This window comes from Herpailurus yagouaroundi, unplaced genomic scaffold (assembly GCF_014898765.1).
Source record: "Herpailurus yagouaroundi ecotype Mexico unplaced genomic scaffold, PumYag 139, whole genome shotgun sequence".
Lineage (NCBI taxonomy): Eukaryota > Metazoa > Chordata > Mammalia > Carnivora > Felidae > Herpailurus > Herpailurus yagouaroundi.
The window spans coordinates 59,471,907-59,494,442 of record NW_024412394.1 but is presented as its reverse complement, the minus strand read 5'-3'; the positions used below and the strand labels follow the sequence as shown (position 1 = coordinate 59,494,442).

General features: G+C 34.2%; 1 protein-coding gene across 3 annotated transcripts in view; it reads left to right on the top strand.

Annotated features, from left to right (window-relative positions):
• The window catches only part of ASCC3 (activating signal cointegrator 1 complex subunit 3), a 369,269-nt gene that overhangs the window by 212,793 nt on the left and 133,940 nt on the right, over positions 1-22,536 (top strand). For all 3 annotated transcript variants that reach the window (XM_040474260.1, XM_040474261.1, XM_040474259.1), the window contains exons 15-20: positions 6,730-6,921; positions 7,222-7,446; positions 13,645-13,764; positions 16,688-16,852; positions 18,979-19,065; positions 19,927-20,103. In XM_040474260.1, coding sequence (XP_040330194.1) covers positions 6,730-6,921; positions 7,222-7,446; positions 13,645-13,764; positions 16,688-16,852; positions 18,979-19,065; positions 19,927-20,103 — 966 coding nt within the window. The remainder of the gene's footprint in view (positions 1-6,729; positions 6,922-7,221; positions 7,447-13,644; positions 13,765-16,687; positions 16,853-18,978; positions 19,066-19,926; positions 20,104-22,536) is intronic.

Here is a 22,536-nt window from a genome sequence, read left to right as displayed (position 1 = left end):
GAAAACCATCCATCCCAAACAGTTTTTTAAATGCAGTATATTGAATTTTACAAAGTACCCTTTTCTGATTATTTTAAACTGTGATATATTTCTGAACATTTTTTTTTAACATTACTAATTTTTTGTCTTTGTGCTCATGCTGTTGTGCTTGTGTACAACTATCTCTTTTTACTGGGGCACCTGGGTGGCTCAGTCGGTTAAGTGTCCGACTTCAGCTCAGGTCATGATCTTCCAGTCTATGAGTACAAGCCCCGCGTCAGGCTCTGTGCTGACAGCTCAGAGCCTGGAGCCTGCTTCAGATTCTGTGTCCCTCTCTTGCTCTGCCACTCACCTGCTCCTGCTCTCTCTCTCTCTTAAGAATAAATAAGACATTAAAAAAATAAAAACAAACAACTATCTCTTTTTATTTAAGGGCTAGAAGTAAGTATTTTAAGACTGTGGGCATATGGTGTCTATCACAATTATTCAACTATAACTTAAAAGCAGCCATAGACAATATGTGAACAAATTAATATGACTGTGTTCCAATAAAACTTTATTTACAAAACAGACATTTGGGGCATAGTTTGCCAACTCCTGTTCTTGCCAGTAATAGTCATTGGTGTTTTTTGTTTAATTTTTCTTTTAAAATAAGAGTTTTTGTGTTTACTTATCAATCTCACAATTTTTAAATGATCAGATTCTATTTTAACTTTATTAGGGTATCTGTTTTTCTTTGGTTTTGTTATCCTTTAATTTTTCCAACTCTTGAGTTAGATGTTAATTTATTCATATTTTTATTTAGTTAAGTATTCAGGTATGATATTTTCTGAGAGTATGATTTACTCCGTCCTGTAAATTTGGTGTGTGGTGTTTTCATTAGTTTTTAGACTTAGGCAATTTTAATTTTCATTTTTCCTTTGTTTAAGAAAGTCAGAATAAGAAAGCTACCTATATAAAGTGACATTAGTGTGTTAGAGTTATTATTTTATTCAGATGTTTTATACCTAGTTCAATCTAACATCACATCTCACCTGGAATGCTGTACTAGAATAATAAACCGAATGGTCTCCTCTCTCTCTCTCCTTCAAACCCTTGAGTGGCTTTCTACTTTATTCAGACTAAAAGCCAAAATCGTTATAATGGATGTCCTCAAACTCATGTCCCAAACTGAATCTTGGTTCCCACCTTCCAAGTGCCTAGCCTAAGGCACAAGCATTGGCCGTCTTCATCGTATTTTCCCTATCATATAATCAGTGCACCAAGGCATAGATAAACTAGCAACAATTCTCTTTCCTTCATACCTCCCTTCCCAGGCAGTCACCCAGTCTTCCTTACTGTATAGCCTACCTTCACCTCGACTTTATGTGGTATCTCTATTTCCTACCTCCATCTTCTCACTGGGACTGTTGATAGCCTCAGAGCTGCTCATCCAGCCTCTGGTCTCACACAAGAAGTTACCTCTCTAAACAACAAATCTGAAATTGCTTAAGAATTTTGCTTGGCCCTTTACTTCCTATGCTTGGAACCATGTAAAGCCTGATCCTAATCTTCCCTTCTAGCATCATTTTCTTGCATTCACCCAATGCCTCCTGAATAATGTGCTTCACACACACTGTATTCTTTGCTAGTTCCAGCCTTTATGCTTGTTTATCCTGCTGCCTACTATCCCCCCACTGAGTAGTATATCACTTGTCCTTCAAGACCCACATTTCACATTTTCTGTGAAGACTTCTTCGATGAGATCATTGATTCATTCATTCCAGAAACGAGCAGTTAGTGCTAGCTATGCAGAAAGTACTCTGCCAGGTGCTAGCAGAACAAACACAAATAAGCCAGAATGCTGTTCTTCCCCTCATTTCAGCTTCGTCCATATACCTCTACTAGAAACCTATGAGGCACCTTGGTGGCTCAGTTGTTTAAGCGTCCAACTTCCTCTCAGGTCATGATATCATGGTTTGTGGTTTTGAGCCCCACGTTAAGCTCTGTGCTGACAGTTCAGAGCCTGGAGCCTGCTTCATATTCTGTGTCTTTCTCTCTGTCCCTCTCTCGCACATGCTCATGTGTTCTCTCTCTGTCTCTCTCTCTCTCTCTCTCTCTCTCTCTCTCTCTCTCTCTCAAAAATAAATAAACACTTAAAAAAGTAAAATAATAAAATAAAAAGAAACATTTTATAGAAATCACTTGTGTATGGGTCTCTTTCCATTCTGCAGATTATTCAAAGCTCAGATTTTGTCTTAAATTTCTTTGTATTTCTAGGATCCAGTACATGCTAAATGTCTATTTATCATTTAAGTTACCTTTTCTTTGGCCCTTTACAGTGTCCTTTTTTTAAGTCACAGTCATGTTTTATAAATTTGTTGGAAGGTACTTTTCTTAGGAGTATAAATAGTTGAGTACAGTAATGAATATGAAGTTGTGTAGAACTAAATAGAATCATGTGGTCAAATTACACAGCTGTATTGTACATAGATGGGTAAAAAATATCACTCTAGAGAGTGCCTGGATGGCTTAGTCAGTTAAGTGTACTACTCTTGATTTGGGATCAGGTCATGATCTCAGGGTTTGGGGGATCAAGCCCTGCATCGGGCTCTGGGCTGACAGACTGGAGCTTGTTTGGGATTCTCTCACTCTCCCCCTCTCTCTGCCCCTCCCCTGCTCACACTCTTCCTCCCCTCTCAAAACAAGTAAATAAACTTAAAAAAAAAATCATTCTAGGTATCTTCCTATAGGGAACTATGGTCCTTAAACTTTCATGTGCATCAGAATAACTTGAAGAGATGATTAGAAATGTATATCTAATAATATGAAAAGATTTTTCATATTATTAGTCATTAGGAAAATGCAGATTAAAGCCACAATGGCATACCACTACACACCTCTTAGAATGGCTAAAATAAAAAATGACAGTCTCAAGTGTGGACAAGCATGGGAAGCAATTGGAATTCTAATATATTGGTGGTGAAAATGCATATGGTACAGCTACTTTGAAAATGGTTTGGCAGTTTTTGTAAAGTTAAACATACATTTACCATGTGACCCAGCAACCACACTCCTGGTATCTAGAGAAATTAAAATATATTCATATTCTCTCTCTCTCTCTCTCTCTCTCTCTCTCACGCACATGCACACACACACACACACACACACACACACACACACACACACAGAGTGAGAGAGAGAGAAACTTCACATGAGGATTCAATGAGGCTCTACTCATAATTGCTCAAAATGGAAACAACTCAAACATCCTTCAGTGGATGATTGGATCAACAAACTAATACATCCATCCGTGCTGTGGAATTCTGCTCAGCAAGAAAAAGGAATGAACTATCAATACAACTTGGATGAATCTCAAAGGCATCAAACAGAGTAAAAGAAACTAGCCTCAAAGGCTCATATACTGTTTGAGTCCATTTTTATAACAGTCTTGAAGTCACAAAAGTATAAGGATGGAGAACAGATCATTAGTTGCCAGAGGTTATAAGTGGAGAGGGTGCAACTATAAAGGAATAACAAGGGAATTTTTTAGGGTGAAAGAACTGTTTTATATCCTGACTATGGTAGTTGTTACAGAAATTGAACATATTAAAATTCATAGACTGTACACCAAAAGTGAAAAAATAATAAAATTTTTCTGTATGATTTTTAAAACAAGATTTTTAAAATGTACATCTCTTTGCCTCATTCCCAAGGATTCTAGTTTATTTGTACTCTGAGCTAGACCAGACCACAAGTAGCAAATTTAGCTTCAAAGACAATTAGGAATGAGCAAACCAGACTTATTTTAGGATTGTTGTCACTTCAGGTCTATACTAAACCAATTAAAAAGCAATGCACAAGATATTTTTAGCAAGAATAGAGACAAAAGAGAAATGATCCCTAGTGCCTCTATATTCCTCACTTGAAACCAGAGGGATTACTCAGATGGTTGCCCGGAACCTGGTTGAACTCAATTGGTCAGAGTGGGGGGGGTGCTATGTGAGTACTCTGCTACATAATGGGAATATTCTTCCCCACAGTTCATTATTCCCTGCCTGCAGCCTCTTATTGTGTCATTGGTGCTGCAAACCAAGTCCTGCTCCAAATGGAGTTTGACTAAGGAATCTGCATTTATCACAAGCACATCAGGACATTCCACTGCAGGGGTCTACAGACAGCAGATTCAACTGAAACAAACAACAATCCAAGCAGTATAATTTGTACAGAGTATCTCCTCCAAAAAATATTTTCTTATTTATTCTGTTAGCTCTGAGTGTCTACTTATGAATATTAGAGAAGAAACTTACTAGATGAAATGTGTCTCCTCTCCCTACCCTTGGCCCATGAAAGAACTCTGTTATATCCTAGAAAATACTCCACAATTGACCTTATCCCAAGTCATCTCATATTCATAAGAGCTGTGTTAAGAAAATAGATCATAACTCTTGTCTGAAAAGATGAAAAAATTTAAAAAGATGAAAGTTTAGGCAATATGACCCAAATGTAGTTAATTATCAGGTCAGTGCATGATATGATTTCTAACAGGCTGACCACACTGCACAAAAATAAAAGAGGACTATACTCCCCATGAAAGTTGAAGAAGGAAGTCTTTTTGGGTATATGTGTATTTTGTTCAGGACTCTAGGTCTGTGTGTAAGTTGTTATTTACTGGGATGGCCACTAGATGGAGTGGTTTGTTAATGTATTTCTGTTTTATTTTTGCAACAGATTTCATGGAGTGTTGTTTTCTTAGGTCATTTCCTTAGTTAATTATTATTAGAAGTTTAAATTTTGGGGGCACCTGGGTGGCTCAGTCTGTTAAGTGACTGACTGTTGGTTTCAGGTCAGGTCATGATCTTACAGTTCATGGGATCGAGCCCCACCTCAGGCTCTGGGCTGAGAGCACTGGAACCTGCATGGGATTCTCTCTCTCCCTCTCTCTGCCCCTCCCCCACTTGCATGCTCATGTGTACTCGCTCCCCCCCCCTTCAAAATAAATAAATAAGCTTTAAAAATGAAAGTTTAAAATTTTAAGTGACTTTAGACATAATGTCACAAAGTCTGTACTAGAATCACAGACCCCTGAAATTCCACTTCCTGTCAGTGTAATGCCCCTTGCATAAAAACCATGGAAAGCTTCTCTTTCAAAAGATGCTCTTGAAATGTTGATAATGAAATTTTTAGAGCAATAGCAAGCAAATGCAGGACATGATGCCCCATTTATTGACTACATAAATACTTATTTTATGTTAATCTACGTTCTTTAATTTTATAGGGAGATTTTCTCCATTGTATAGTGTGAGTCTCAGTGAATTTTTTTAAGATACTCTGCTGTAGCAATTATATAGATTGCTGATAAGTGGATCAAATCCCACATCTGAGTTCAGACAAGGTCAAAAACAGACACCAGAAGTGAAGTTAGTATATTCAGGGCATTGTCAAGTTGAGGAACTAACGTGGTCAGTGCCCTCCCATCAAAATCACCAAGAACACACCTCTAGGTGAACACAGTTGGGTTTATTGGGTCACTTCAATGAGAAACAGTGCATGTGCTAAGGAATCATGCATGGGGATCTCAGAAAGAAGAGGGAAATGTCTTCCAGGAAGTAGGTTGTGTACAGAAAATATAAAGACCCTGGTGAAGTGGATGTGGCTTTGTCAAAAAAGGGACTTAGAGAAAAAGTCAACCCTAGTAGCTGGCATTGGTAAGTGAGGTTAGGGAATGAGAATAATTTCTGTAGAGTCTTTTTTTTTTTGTAATTGAACAAATACTTTTTTAATGTTTTTTTGCTTGTTTGTTTGTTTTGAGAGAAAGAGCGCAAGCAGGGGAGGTGGGCAGAGAGAGTGGTAGAGAGAGAGGATCCAAAGGAGGCTCCACACTGTCACTGCACAGCCCAGTGTGGGACTTGAACTCACAAACTGTGAGATCATGACCTTAGTCAAAGTTGGACACTTAACCAATTGAGCCACCCAAGCACCCAGAACAAACATTTATTTAATGCCACTCTGGGTCAAGCATAATATTGTGCCCTTTAATCTGTAATGTTGGACCAAAATAGATACAATTCCTGGCCTCGTGGCATTTACATTTCACTGGAGGGTTCAGACAAGTGTGATGAACACAGCATGTTAAGTGTTCTATTATAGGAAATACAGGGAGATATAGCAAGTTACTGGGCCTCTGTAGCATTTGATACTATTGACCAGGCCCTAGTTCTTTTTTTTCTCCTGGGTCTTCTCCTGTTTTTCTAACTACTTTTTTTTCTTTTTTCTTTTTTATTTAAATCCAAGTTAGTTAACATATAGTGTAATAATGGTTTCAGGAGTAGAATTTAGTGATTCATCACTTACATATAACACCCAGTGTAGAGTCCTGCATTGTAAGGGCTGTAGCCTTTGCCCTGAATAAGTTGGAAGCAATTTAGATTTATGTTTTGTTTTTTTCTTAGATTTATGCTTTTTTTTAATAGAGTATTTTTGGAAGGATAGGAAACAAGAAATAATGATTGGTTACAAGTCTGTATGAAAGAGATGCTTACTTTTAACCTCATTCCTTTTGGATTTTGTGTCATGTTGGAGATTACCTATGTTTTAAGATAGGTAAAATATAATTTTTAACAATTTTATACAGAAAAATATATACTTAGGCCTCAAAACAAGAATAATTTTATGCTTACTTTGATGAAGTCATTGAACAAAAATGCTAAATAACAATTACTTGTAAATGTTAAATAATACTCTTTTATGTCTTCTTGATATCTACCTTAGGTGCAGAAGTCAAGAAACAAACAAGTACGAGAATTATTTCCAGATGGTTTTAGTATTCATCATGCAGGAATGCTTCGGCAGGACAGAAACTTGGTTGAAAATTTGTTTTCTAATGGGCATATCAAAGTTCTGGTCTGTACAGCTACATTAGCCTGGGGTGTCAATCTTCCTGCTCATGCTGTTATTATTAAGGTAATAGCTTACGTTACGTGGATTTGTGTGTGTCTTAAACCTGTGGATTGATTTATTTAGAAAAATACTGTGATTTGGCTGTTTCATTGACTTTTACTGCTATTCATATAAGGTAAGAATTATTCGCTCCAAAAAAATCTAGTTTATATTGTGAAAATTTAACTCTATCACAGATGATGAAAGGATTAGTTAAAGTACACTTTTAAGATCTTGCCATATTTGCCTAATTTCAGTATTCAGCTCATCAGGATTATAGTTGTGTGTGTTTATGTAAATTTTTATTAACTTTTCTTCATCTAGGGAACACAAATATATGCTGCAAAAAGAGGCTCTTTTGTTGACCTTGGAATTTTAGATGTCATGCAGATATTTGGTCGAGCTGGAAGACCACAATTTGACAGATTTGGAGAAGGAATCATCATAACAACACATGACAAACTCAGCCATTACCTCACTTTGCTCACTCAACAAAACCCAATTGAGAGTCAGTTTCTGGAAAGCCTTGCAGATAACCTAAATGCAGAGGTAAGATCTGGTGAATAAACGATAGGAATAGAATAATCAGCTGAAAGAATGGCCAAGTAAATATCAGGTGGAATTGGTTGCTATTCTGTAATCTTCAGGAATATAGTTTATGCCTATATAATATATGACTATATATATATAAAATATATGACTATATAATTATAGTCATAAGGCACAACAGACTGAATGGACTAAATGGCAATATTGTTGGTTAATTCAGAACAGTGTAGGATGCATATGATAACTGATAAGAACTCATTGCTAAAAGAGTGTACTTTTAAACTGTGAAGTTTTGTTATAGGCCAGAAATCTAACCAAAGCTATACAAATGAAAGAAACAGAAATAGCAGTAACAACCACTATATTTGGATTACACTCTTAGAAAGTTTTTTATAAGGTTTATAAAGGTGTTTTTTTTTTTTATGTTAGGTCATTGACCTTTCATACAGAATATACTTGCTTAAATTGAGCTACAGTATTATAATTTGTTTCATGTATGTATGTGCATTTTGTGTTAAGATTTAAATAGCAGACTCTGGAAGTCCAAGTAATGTATTAACTGGTAAAGAGGATAAACATTCTTAATTTAAGAGTCTGTGTGTCAAACATTTAAATAAAGTTTCACTCTGTTGATGACATTTTTTAATTATTGCCCTGGCATTCAACATTTTCCTGCTTCTATATCCTTTCTTGTCTTTAAAATTCACATAATTTTTTAAAATAGATGGAGTATAAATGTTAAATAGATGAATAAATGACATGTTAATAGATGAAGAAATTAAATCTTTGCAATCAAATATTGTGTATGAGTGCTATATCAGGTACTTCTTAAACAGCTTATAAAAATTTCACTTAACATTCTGTTCATTACTATTCTTTTTCGAGGATCAAAAGCACATCCACTATGCAGTCCCCTCTGTTAAAGTACATGTAGTCCAAAAGGGGAAAAAAGATACAAAAACACAGTGATATTTTCTATAGAAAGTGATATTTTCTATAGATGGAGTCAGCAGAAGGAGGAAACACTTTTAGTCTCTGGCTATTAGGAAAAGCTTTGTTCCTGATGATGGCAGAACTTGATCTGAGATCAGAAGATTAGATAAGGTTTGGAAGATCTGGTTCGAAGTTAGAAAAAGTCATAAAAGACGCTAGTCTCTAGTAACATAATTACAAGAAAATAAAAATGATTAGAAAATAAATTTTTACTCTAAAGGCAATGTTATTATAGCTCAGTTTCAGTCCCCATTACCTGTTATGATTGCATGCTTTAAATAATTAGGTCTTTGGTCTTGGGTCAACAGTATCTCTGATAGAAAAGTCTATTGTGCAATCCATGATAGTAATAGTAGGAGTGGCATGAGAACAATCTAAATGCCCTGCGAGGTAGATATTATTGCCTCAGAGAGATAAATAACTAACCCAAAGTTACTGATTTTTGGAACTAGTATTCAAACTGAGGTATATTTAACTACAAATCTAGTTTCTTTATGATAACCTAGATTTTTGTTGCCTTATACAGAATGTAGTCAGTTAAAGGTGAATACATTTCTCTACATTGATACTTACCATTTGTCTTCTCTAAGACCAGGACTAATTTTTCCAAAATGGTAGTCATAATTTCTCTCACTTAAAAAGAAAGGATCTTTTTATGCAAGTTTTCCAGGAAAGTGTATCAAGAAAGACTATCTTCATAAATATAATTACTATCCTTTTTATAAATGGTAAAGTAAACTCAAGGTGGTGATGTTATTGTGCAGAAGACATGGGATAAGTGAAATACTGCTATGTCCTCAAGGAACTCTTTTTTATAGACTGTAAAATATTATCGATGAAAAACTATTTGGTCAAGCCCTGAAAAATTTAGAAAATAAATTGTAGTCAATAGATTTAACTCATATTCATAAAGTATTTATTAGGTCATTTTCCAAAATGTCAACTAACTATAACCATAATTCCATTTAATGCCATCAAAGGCATTCAAATAATGAAATATATATCTAGAAATTTTTTGCTAATATAGTGAAGTACAGCCATTGCTAAAACTTTTTTCTCATATTTTAGTCTACTTAGAATAGCTCCCAATTAAAGTAAATTTTCTTTTAAGGAAACAAATTCCCTTATGGTTGAGTATAAAATTAAATTTGGTAATCTGTGGAAATCAAGTGTGAAATTAGTTTATAAAATGAATGTGTACTGTGTTCTTAAGGTAATGGGTTTTCAAGTCTTTAGACTCCCCAGATCTTTGCAAGACTATTCAGTGGCAGTGATCAACAGAAATGTCATATTAGATTAGGAATATTGCCTCTACTATATCTTTTGTAGCGTGAATATCTATTCTGACCATTAGTTTAGAAGAACTGAAGAAAGTAATATGTTAAGTAATAATTTTAATATATTTTATGAGACAAATTTGCTGATTGGTACCTGATACCTAATACAGCTGACTCTTAATGCTAATGCCAGAAGGTCACAAGTCCCTTTTTTTTTTTTAAGTTTATTTATTTTGAAAGAGAGAGAGCTTGCACATACATGCAAGTGAGGGAGGGGCAGAGAGAGAGAGAGAGAGAGAGAATCCCAAGCAGGCTCTGCTCTGTCAACACAGAGCCCAACTCAGGGCTTGAACACACAAACCATGAGATCATGACCTGAGCCAAAATCAAGAGCCAGATGCTTAACTGACTGAACCACCCAAGCGCCCCAACAGCCACTTACTTTTGCACTGAGAGAAACACTGAAGCATGTTTGAGGCTTATTAAAATGCATTCAGCAGACATTACTGTGTACCTGCTCTGTGTTAGGCCCTTGTAGTACATACTTTAAAATACGTGAATATATCTATAACCCTACATATATTCTATATGGAGTTGTTCTTTTTTTTTTTTTCAAGTTTATTTATTTATTTTTGAGAGACAGAGAGGGCACAAGCTGAAGAGGGGCAGAGAGAGAGGCAGAGACACAGAATCCAAAGCAGGCTCCAGGTTCTGAGCTCTGAGCCCTCAGTGCAGAGCCTGACTGCCAGGCTCACACTCACAAACCACAAGATCATGACCTGAACTGAAGTTGGATGCTTAACCAACTGACTCACCCAGGCGCCCCTATATGGAATTTTTCTTGTCTCTACATGACATAGTATAAATACCTTGTCCTTAGATTTAAGTCTTCCATAGTGTAACCAACTTTCCCAATGCTGATTCTGGTTATTCTCCAACACATGTCTTCTGCACAAGACAGACTCTCAGTCTATTCACTTCATTTATAAAGTCCCAATTTTCCCATTTATAAAATAGGGACAATCTCACTAGATTGTTGTGAAAATTTAAGAAGCACCTGTGCTAAGCTGGTATTTAGTAAACTATTTGTATCACTTACCATTTTCTGATAGTCCCTTGATACTCAGCCTATTTATACTTACTGTCAGCTTTCAAATCCTAGCTGAATAAATACATAAATGGCAGTATTTTTTTTTCATATATTTGCTAAAGGATACAAACACACACAGTCATGCATACACATACATACTGATGATTACATTTATTTTGTTTTTATAGGATTTCAACCAGTTTAAGAAAACACACAAGGAAGCAATTAAGATCATCTTAAAGGCTAAATTTAAATAGGTGAATTAGATATAAAGTGGTACTTTGAGTCTAACTTCTAAATTACCAAATTTGGGGTAGATTTTTTTTTTTCTTCTTAACAGAACATAGAACTCTATTACGTTGTATATTTAATGGCACTTTTATAAGTTTTACACATTAGGTGTTTTTAATTAAAATCATTTTTGGATAAGTATTATGTACTAGGCACCAGGGATGGTGATTTCATGTACAATCATCTTAGTTACACGTGTCTCACCTACATGAACAGGGGACTTCTTAAGACTGGAGATCATGCTCCATTTATTGCTATATCCATTGTACTTTATATAATACAGACTTGTAACTGAGTTACTATGTGATTGTTGAGATGAATGGATATATTGCAAAGAGATTTGAAAAATACTTTTATCATAAAAGGCTCCTGTGCTAAGTAGCCACTAGGTGACAGCAGATATTTACAAGCAAATTTTTGTCTTTGTCACTAGGTGGCATTCAAAGATTAATCTAGAAATATGATGTACCATCATGAATTTACATCAGCTTTTCAGGGTAGTCTGTTTTCTTTTGGTGAACATTTAGATGACTTGAATGACTTAATCCAGTTTGATACCTTCTTCCTCCTTTAATCTTATCATTAGTAGCAACAGGTGCTTATTAATGTTTATTTACTGAGTCTGATTTTGGAAATGATAGCATTATTTTATCCTTATCCTTTATAAAATTTTCTATCTCAGGAGTTGTGTTATATTATTTTAAAATATCGGTCATAAGGGAATCCACACTGTTTTGGCCATCAAATAATAAAATCACAAATGGAGGACACTATCAGATTTTTAGCTATATAATTAAACTAGTTTCCTTTACCTCAGCAGGCTAGAAAATGTTTCAGCTGTCTCTCTATCACTCTTTTTTTTTTTGTTTTTTTTTTTTTTTTTGTTTGTTTTTTGAGAAAGAGAGCAAGTGTGCATATGACTGCAGGAGGGGCAGAGGAAGAAAGAGGGAGAGGATCTTAAGCTGGCTCCACGGCCAGCACAGAGCCCAAAGAGGGGCTCAATCTCACTACTGTGAGATCATGACCTGAACAAAAATCAAGAGTCAGACACTTAACCAACCGAGCACTCGGGTGCCCCCAGCTGTCTCATGTTTAATATTTAGGGAGTGTGGCACAATTCCTTTATTAGTTATGTTTTAGTCTTGCTACTCTTCATTTTGTAGAAAGTCTTACAGTTCACTTTTTAGGAAATGTATATATTTACCTATGGGTGACTTAGTCATTTGTAAATACATTAAATTTATGTAATTATGCTGATATAATTGACATAAGACATTGTGTAAGTTTAAGGTTTACAGTGCAATGGTTTGATATGTGTATAATTGTGAAATACGTACCACAGTAAAGTTAGTAAACCTATTCTTCATGTAAGTATCATTTTGTTGTTGTTATCATGAGAACACTAAAGTGCTACTCTCATATCAACTTTCAAGTACACAATATAGTATTACTAACTATAGCTCCCATGCTGTACGTTAGATAACCGAAACTTACTCATCTTACAACTGAAAGTTTATGCCTTTTGACCAACATCTCCCCATTTCCCCCACCCCTCAACTCCTGGCAACCACTATTCTGCTGTTTCTTTCCATGAGTTTGGTGTTTCTAGAGTCCACGTGTAAGTGAAACGCTACAGTATTTGTCTTTCTCTGACTTGTTTCAAGTTAGTGTAAATTTAAAGTAAATAGAATCCCCCTAATTATTTTTACATTGGTCATTTCTCTTTTTTTAATAAGTAATAGTATGATGTATAGTATAGTGATGTTTATATATTGCTAGATCTCATCTTCAACTAACTAAAGATAGCTAAGTATCCATACTTATTTCACAAAATTAGTTATACAGAATTAAAAATTATAGGAATAAAACAAACATAAAAGTTTTATTTTCTTTAATATTGAATGCTGAAATGAAAGACTTTCTTTTTCCTTTTTTTTTTTTTCTCCTAATACAATAATAGTTTAGGTAGGAGGCATCTCTCTTCCTTTTATTGAGGTATTAAGAAATTTAATTTTTTTTTAGCCATAGGTTCAGGAAGAACTATGCAACTATGAAGTTTCCAAGTTTTGCGTGAACTTTTAAATTAAGGAACACTAAGTAAAGTGATTACCTGGATATCTAGTAGCTAAGGAAATGTATTTTTAGGAAAACTTTTCATTGCAATTTTGTTTTAATACCATTTTCTAATAATTTCTTTCTCTTTATTACACAGATCTTATATGTTATATTGTATTTTTAAAATATTAACCTTTCAATGCTTTATATATAGAATTAAACCCCATTTAGGTAAAATAATCAAATGCCATAATATTGAGTAAACTTGGTTTTGGAAGTTAGCATTTCCAATGTACTGTTCTCAATTAAATGAGGCAGGACTGATTTTTAATTAATTGGAGAGGTGACATGTCCAGTAATTGTACTTACCTTCTTTTAAATACAGCATAATGATGTATTTTAACTTACCCTTTGACAAAATGACCTTTGATGTAATGTTTATATCCAACTTTAATGCATTAGTTTAATTTTTGTTATATTTTTGATTTGCAGATTGCTCTGGGAACAGTTACTAATGTGGAAGAAGCAGTGAAGTGGATAAGTTACACTTATCTCTATGTACGGATGAGAGCAAACCCATTAGTATATGGCATCAGTCACAAGGCTTATCAGGTAGAAAACTCATTTATTGAAAAAAAACAAGCCTTCTTTTTGGTTTTGTAATCTTTTTATGATATGAGGATAAATATTTGCTACTTCTGCCTCATCTGAATAGTTAGGTACATAGAAGAAAAACAAAGAGCTTTAATCTTTTTTAGAAAATACGAAGGAAAATTAAATTTGCCACTTGTAATTATTTTACTTTATATCTTTTCCCACTGATACTAAAAAGTGAGTCTTTATATATTATCAGTTTATTATTCAGGTACATTTCCATTTAATATTGATATTTTGCTGTGATTTTTTAAAAAACTATAATAAATAAAGGTAATTAGATTAAACCAGACGTGAGAATTATAGATCACTTTTAATCACAGGCTTATGTTTTATGAAGTATATTCCTCTTATCAAGTCCCTTCTAAGCCTTTATTCCTAAATTAAAAGATAGCATTAATGAGTTATTAACAGTGTGAAGGCTTGAATCAGTTCCACTGAACACAGTGACAGAACCAGATTTATGTTGTAGTAGCCCTTCCTGTGAACTTTACAGTTGTGTGGTCCACGTGGCTTACAGATTCTGTAAGATCTTGTCTTTTCTTAGAACTCTGTTTTACATGCTGTAAATACTTCCTAATTACAGATAAAATCAGTTGTCTAATGAAAACATTCTGTCACCATCATCATATGGATATTCACTAGTGTTAAGTCAAAAGTAGCAAAGTTGAACTGAACTTAAAATTATAGTTTTCCCCATTCACTGTTAATTTAGCTTTTGTATATATTCCATTGTCTTATCAAAGCAGTGGCCAATCTTTTTTGTCATTTTTCCTTTTCCTGTGCTGTAGATTTGACCATGGAAAAATTGAAACTTAAGGGTTAGGAGGAAAAAAAAAAAAAAAAGACCTTGCTACAAATAGGGGCTTGTGAAAATAGTCAATGGCACTATGAAAATATTCTGAAAGGGTAGAGGAAGATGAAACACAACACATATTTTCATGGGCTAAGCCGTTGCAAATCTTGGGGCAAAATAAACACATTGATTTTTTTAAGTACTAGATTAATATCAGGGGTCATTTTTGTATAATTTTCTAGTGTAAAGAAAGTGATTTTTTTTTTTCTTTCTGAGGTACATAGTTTTACTATCTTCACAGTTTAGGGACTTTTTAATTTTCTTTTTAATTTTCTTTTTACTTACGTGTTTGTTTTATTACTCAGTAAGAATTTGTAGCCACAAACTCATGTGAACTGACACAAATCATGTTGTCCAACGTATTTTTTAATGGTTTAGTAACATGTGATGAATAAAATGGTTTTATAAGATGAACCTGATACATACAGTATATCATTTATAGCAAATTTTAAGACTTTCATGTTTGTTAATGGCTTTTGATTCCATCTTCCCTACATTTGACTTCCTTTGCCTCATTTTTCTTATTTTTAAATTTGTTTTAGCTATGTTTGGTATATGAATATGCTGCCATCAAAATCTAGGTTAGAATGAATAGTAGGAGTATTGACTCATCAGTTGATTCCCAAAGAATTTTTATACTCCCCTCAGTCCCACTTAAAGGTCATATTTATTGTTCATGACCAGAGCATGATCTTCAGTACTTGGTGTGTATGCCTGTGTATATGTGTATATACATACACATACTTATACAAACACACATACATCACAATATTTAAGAATTTTTGTTAATATCTTGTGTTAAATGTCCTTTCTGCTTAGAAAAGGCTATAAAATAATTTCAAAACTATTCAAAAATTTCTTGTCAACTTCATCTTACTCTTTGCTTTTATTATTATTATAGGCAAATGGGTTTTTCCATCAGCAGTTGTGAAAACTGCTAGAACACTTAAGTCATACTCTTGAAAGGACAATTTTGCATTTATTTGTTTATATCTTTAATAGAGAAAATCATCCTCACTATAATTTCTCCAAAAGCTGATGAAGTATGATATTTTAAAATCCCTAGTTATTTTAGTGTAGGAGGGAGAAGATAGATTGTTTTACTTATATCTGATTTCTGTTCTTAAGACCAAGTAAGAATTTTAGTGAATTTGACTATGATATGCCTTGTGATGGTTGGTTTTTGTTGAATCTACTGGGGAGTTCTCTGTGCTTCTTGGATTTTAATGTCTGTGTCCTTCCCCACATTAGGAAAGTTTTCTGCTATAATTTCCTCACATAAAGCTTCTGCCCCTTTTTCTCTCTCTTCATCTTCTGGGCCTCCTATGATTCAGCTGTTATTCCTTTCTAATAAATTATGGAGTTCTCTAAGTCTTGTATCATGACCTTTTGCCTTTGATTCCCCTTTATTTCTGCTTCATTATTCTCCATAATTTTGTCTTCTATATAGCTGATTTTCTGCTCTGCTTTGTCCATCCTTGCCATAGTGGCATCTATTTAGGATTGCATCTCAATGAATTTTAGGTTCTGAAATATTCCTATCCATCTAAAGATAATATAAAGATTGATCACTTTTTTAATCTTAATGAATTTAAAAAAATTTTTTTCAATGTTTATTTATTTTTGAGAGACAGAGAGAGACAGAGTGTGAGTAGGGAAGGGGCAGAGAGAGAGGGAGACACAATTCAAAGCAGGCTCCAGGCTCTGAGCTGTCAGCACAGAGCCTGATGCAGGGTTCGAACCCACGAACCATGAGATCATGACCTGGGCCAAAGTCGGAAGCCCAACCGGCTGAGCCACCCAGGCCCCCCAATCTTAATAAAGGCTTACTTTATTTAATGGATTAAAATATGTTCTAGTTATGTACTAAATTTATTAAAATGTTCTTTGAAAACAGTAATAAAAATTTTTATTCTAACTAAAGCATCAACAAAAAATTTTAATTTCCATAAATAGGTATATATTTGCAAATGATGACTCTCTAAAGAAATATCCAAGTATTTATATATATATTTTTTCCTACAGATTGACCCAACATTAGCAAAGCACCGAGAACAGTTGGTCATTGAAGTTGGACGAAAACTAGACAAAGCTCGGATGATTCGTTTTGAAGAGCGAACTGGATATTTTTCCTCAACTGATTTGGGTAGAACTGCTAGCCACTACTATATTAAGTACAACACCATTGAGGTATTATACTCAGTAGAACAAATACAATAATATGTTCTTAGATGTATATATGTTTCTGGACTTCAAAATATAGCATTAATGTAAAGTAACTAAAGCAACTAATAGAACAAAATGCACTTAACTTATATGAATTCAATAACATAATACAGTAAACACAAGAGAAAATAAGACTTTAAAAAATAAGGACCCTCTTGCCATCTGTTCAGTGAGTATATCCTAAGTAGTAGACACACCCAAGCCTAAAACATTGAGCATTTGAGGGAGACCAGTTGAACGAATGCCTGAATGAAATTAGGGAGGAGGTGATGGCTTCATGGTATCAATGAACAAAAAGTTGAAAAATTACTTGCAGGTTATTGAGAAACATTGGCTAAGGAAGAGTTAGAAAAACTAATGCAATTATCAGTTCAGCCAAGCTATACCATTTGGGCAATTTAAGAGGTTTCATGGATAATTTAGACTGCACAATGTATCCTTGCTTGTTGCCTTTTAACATGATTTTGTGTAAGATAGGATGCCACTATAATATTTACATTTTAAGGAATATATGCATGTTTTTATGTGTGTTTGTAGGCATGTATATGCACCTACGTATGTTAATACATGGAAAAATGTAACCAGGGATTACCTGTGAGGAAAGTCTTAATTTCATTTTTTTTTTTCAACGTTTATTTATTTTTGGGACAGGGAGAGACAGAGCATGAAGGGGGGAGGGGCAGAGAGAGAGGGAGACACAGAATCGGAAACAGGCTCCAGGCTCTGAGCCATCAGCCCAGAGCCGACGCGGGGCTCAAACTCACGGACCGCAAGATCGTGACCTGGCTGCAGTCGGACGCTTAACTGACTGCGCCACCCAGGCGCCCCTGAAAGTCTTAATTTCAAAAACCAAGATGGGTTAAAGCACATTTTTACTCTCCTTTTTATAGAGAAAGAGTTTGAATTATTGTTTTATATTCTTTTCTTTTTGTACCTAATTTTATTTTTTATTTTATTTATTTTTTTATTTTTTTTAAATGTTTACTTTTGAGAGAGACAGAGAGAGACATACATAGAGTGAGAGTGGGGGAGGGTCAGAGAGAGAGGGAAACCCAGAATCTGAAGCAGGTTCTAGACTCTGAGCTGTCAGCACAGAGCCTGATGTGGGCTTTGAACTCACAAATCATGAGATCATGACCTGAGCCAAAGTCAGATGCTTAGCCGCCTGAGCTACTCAGGTGCCCTTTATTTTATTTTTTAAATGGAAAAGTAATATAAATCACGAAAGTGAAATTTCCTCAGAAATATGAAAACCTAGGCCTGTATGAAATCTAAATTTTGTACTCATTTAACTTGCTTAGGTATATAACAGTTTTCAGAAAACACCTTTGTGTGCATACTAGCTTTTCTTCATCTTTCCCCGATTAAATCTTGAATTTGTAGAGCACTTTAGGTTTCTTCTTTCAACATGTATCATCTCACAACTGTGATCTGATCTTCCTTAACCCAGAACATTTTCCCTAGCTCTCTGCTGCTTCCGTCACGGGCTCACGTGCACTCATTTTGTCCGCTACTGTCCAACTACATCTTGTGCCTGTAGCTCTTTCAAGAACTGCAGCCATTCTTCAGCTTTATCTATATTCTGTATGGTCTTATTAACTGATTTTTTTTCTTCTCAGTCTCCTGAAGTTCTACATTCCCTTACTAGTAATATTACGATATCTTCGCCAGAATTTTCAGGTTACATAATTTTAGTTATGCCTCTTTGAATTTTATATGATGTAGGATCAGCTTAAAGTTGGTGAATAGTGCAGATTTCCATATGCCAATGCTGAAAATGAGCCAAGACTGGACTGTTATGCTGAACGTTTTTTTTAGATATCTAATGTAGGTTTTAATAACTGACTTTATTGATCTTTTTGCTTCTAAAAGTCTTCTCCAGCTAATTATGTTTTAGGAAACTTTTTAGTCTCTGATAAATTTGATGATGTTTAAAACAGTGTTCAGGAATTGTATGCCACAGACATAATAACTCTGAATTGTTTAGGACTCAATATTCTCTAAGAATGTTTTGATGTATAGTCACTTTTTAATTGAAAATATTTCACTGGATATTCTATTTTAACCAAATATAACACTTACCTTGGTAGACCTTCAATGAACTCTTTGATGCTCACAAAACAGAAAGTGATATTTTTGCTATAGTCTCCAAAGCTGAAGAATTTGATCAAATCAAGGTAAGATTACTTGAAGCTTAAATCAATGCATATAGCATATATACATTCATCTATTTATAAAAGCTTATAGTTAATTGTTATTCCTGATACAGTATAAGCTGTATGGCACTTCACACTTGGAGTACCAGCAGTGTTCTTCCATTTATCAACAATGTCCACTATCCTAGATTATGATATTATGTCATCTCTGACATTATTCTTTGCTCTCTACTGCAAATCAAATATAATTTAAGTAGGTTTTGCAGTAATGAAACTAGCAGAGAATATAGTTTGTAGATTTTGGTTTATTTGCAATATAAGGTTCACTGAAGAAAATATAAAGGACATGCATGATTCAAACTTAGATATAAGTATTTCTGTACCTGTATTATAATTTAATCTTATTAACAGTGGAAACTTTAATACTGTGAATCATAGTACTTCACAGCTTTAAGCTATGAATGTGTTATACCATATAAAAATATATGACTGTAATGAATGCATTTGAAGATAATTCAAGTTTGCCCTAATCCATTTGGGCAGAGGTTTTACTCTGGTCAAATAAAATATGAAATCTCATCAACTGAAGGATGGTGAGGTCAGAAGATTTAATTTTTGTGGCATATCAAATTTTTATATGTCAATGGCAACTTTAATATTGGTGATGAATAATAAAATGTAATTGTATCAGCCTCAAGATAGTTTCTTATTGTATTTTATTAGCTACCTATGAAAAAATTACTATATATTAGTATACAAAAGAAAAATGTTGCATTACATCAAATGGAAACTTTAAAAAAATATGTAATGTGGTTTAGTTTCAATATGAAAAATTTCAATAAATCATCCCAAATAATCTTACAGAAACATTGATTCTTCCAGGTCAGAGAAGAGGAAATAGAAGAGCTAGATGCCTTATTAAACAATTTCTGTGAACTCTCGGCTCCTGGAGGTGTAGAGAACAGTTATGGGAAAATAAACATCCTACTTCAAACTTATATCAGCCGAGGAGAGATGGACAGTTTCTCCCTTATATCAGATTCTGCATATGTTGCACAGGTAAGAATATTACTCCCTTCCTGTTTGCCCTTTCTTGGTTACTTCTAGAGACTCAAGAAATTAATTCATGCTATACTCTGAATGTATTGCATTATGACATGCTAGCAATTACCATTTTATTGCAGAACTAGTTCTATTTAATTTGCACATCTTTTATGCCACCTATGCTATTAGATCAGAAATGGAAGTGGGATTTGGTGGTTGGTTTGGCTCTTTTGATGTTGCTACTGTTTTCATTGTACAGTTTAAAAATATCAACATTTGTGTTTTTCTGCTTTACATGATACATTTCTTTTACTTACAAAGGCAATAATACATGAATATTTCAAGCAAAGTAAAAGATTGTGGAACCTTTGTAGCTTACCCCAAATGTTAGAAATATAAACATTTTTTTACCATTAAATAAGGCTTAATAACTACTTCATACCACATGTTCACTATGATAAGTCTCTGATATAAAAAAAAATAATAATCTTTTTTCCCTTTTGGTGATACTTAAAAATAGAGAACTGAAAGAAAATTATTCCCTAAATGACAGCTCATTAAATATATATATTTTTTAAATGCTGTAGCGTAAAATGTTGTAGTATTTATATTCAAGACTTCACGTAAAGTAAAATAGGTTATTTTTTGCAGTATTTACCTTTCAAATGAGTTTTCTCTTCTAGACCTTTATTTAAAAACATACTCTTAATCAAAAATACCTTTTTCTTTTAATTTTTTAAAGCTGTTTATTTATTTTTGAGAGAGAGATTGGAAGAGAGAGAGAGTGCACACAGGGGAGGGGCAGAGAGAGAGGGAGACAGAGAATCCCAAGCAGGCTCTGCACATTAGTGCAGAGCCTGATGCAGGGCTCGAACTCACTAACTGTGAGATCATGTCCTGAGCCAAAACCAAGAGTCAGACGCTTAACTGAGCCACCCAGGCACCCCAAGAATACCTTTTTTGAAAGAGAAACAAACCAAGAAACAGACTCTTAATTATAGAGAACAAATGGATGGTTACCAGAGGGGAGGTGGGTGGGGGGATGAGTGAAATAAGGGTGCGAATTCAGGAGTACACTTCTCATGATGAACACCAGTATGAGGTATGGAATTGTTGAATCACTATGTTGTACACCTGAAACTAATATAACACTGTATACTAACTATACTGTAATTAAAATAAAATTTTAGGGGCGCCTGGGTGGCTCAGTCGGTTAAGCGTCCGACTTCAGCCCAGGTCACGATCTCACGGTCCGTGAGTTCAAGCCCCGCGTCAGGCTCTGGGCTGATGGCTCAGAGCCTGGAGCCTGCTTCCAATTCTGTGTCTCCCTCTCTCTGACCTTCCCCCGTTCACGCTCTGTCTCTGTCTAAAAGTAAAATAAACGTTAAAAAAAAATTTTTTTTTAAATAAAATAAAATTTTAAAAAATTCCTTTTTCATCATATTTTATTGAGTAATGCCTCCTGTAAGTTAAGGAAAAATAAAAGCTTAATCTTATTATAAATATAGAAATGATTCTGCTATGTATCTTATGTTGGTAGTTTTGTTCAAAAACTTTATATAGAAAAAGTATGTTTGTGTTAAATAAATTAGTATTAACAGCCATAAATACTCAGGGGTGCTTTAAGATAACTATAAACATGAAATATTTGCAAACATGAACCAAGACATATTGGCAAGCAATTTGAATGAATTCAGTAATTTAATCAAAGTAGCCAAGGAACCAGGTGATTTCATATACTCTGTAAAGCAAATGTGGATGTGGTGAAAACTTCCTTTTCTTTTTGCATTTTGGAAGACATGTGTTTCCTGCCATAAAAATTTATATATAGTCTCAAAACTCTGTGACTTCTATAGGAACCATTGTTTCTAACTTCTTTTATCTGTTTTTCTGAAAAATAATATTATATTGTCATTTTATGTTTTCTAATGATTTTATATTGAAACAGTTAATGACTTCTCTAAAAGTTAAAGCTTTTCTGGGTTCCAGATGAATAATCTGGCCCATTTATGGTTGATTCGAGATTATCAAGACTGACAGATGGATTGCTTTATAATGTAAAACTTACGGTTTCTTCATGATTGGTGCTCAGAAAGTCAGTCTCAGAAAATTAAGGTTATATCTCAAAGCATCCTGGTTTTTCTTAAATGGCTATTGTGGGTTTATTATTCTTGAATGCGTGGGATAAATTACTTTTGAGCTTATGTTTTAAGTTTAAGCCATCAACAGTTCCACAAACACCCTCTCAGCTCTGTAAAATAGTAATCATCCCTTCTGTATTTCTAAAACTTGATTATCTCAGGCCTGAGATAAATCCTTAGCTCAAATATTCTACGATTTTATAAAGAATCCTATATTTAGCTTCTCTAAACTGCACATTTTAGAGACTTTAATCATTATGCTCACTCAATTTATATCATTCCAGATTAAAATGCCTGCTTATATCTC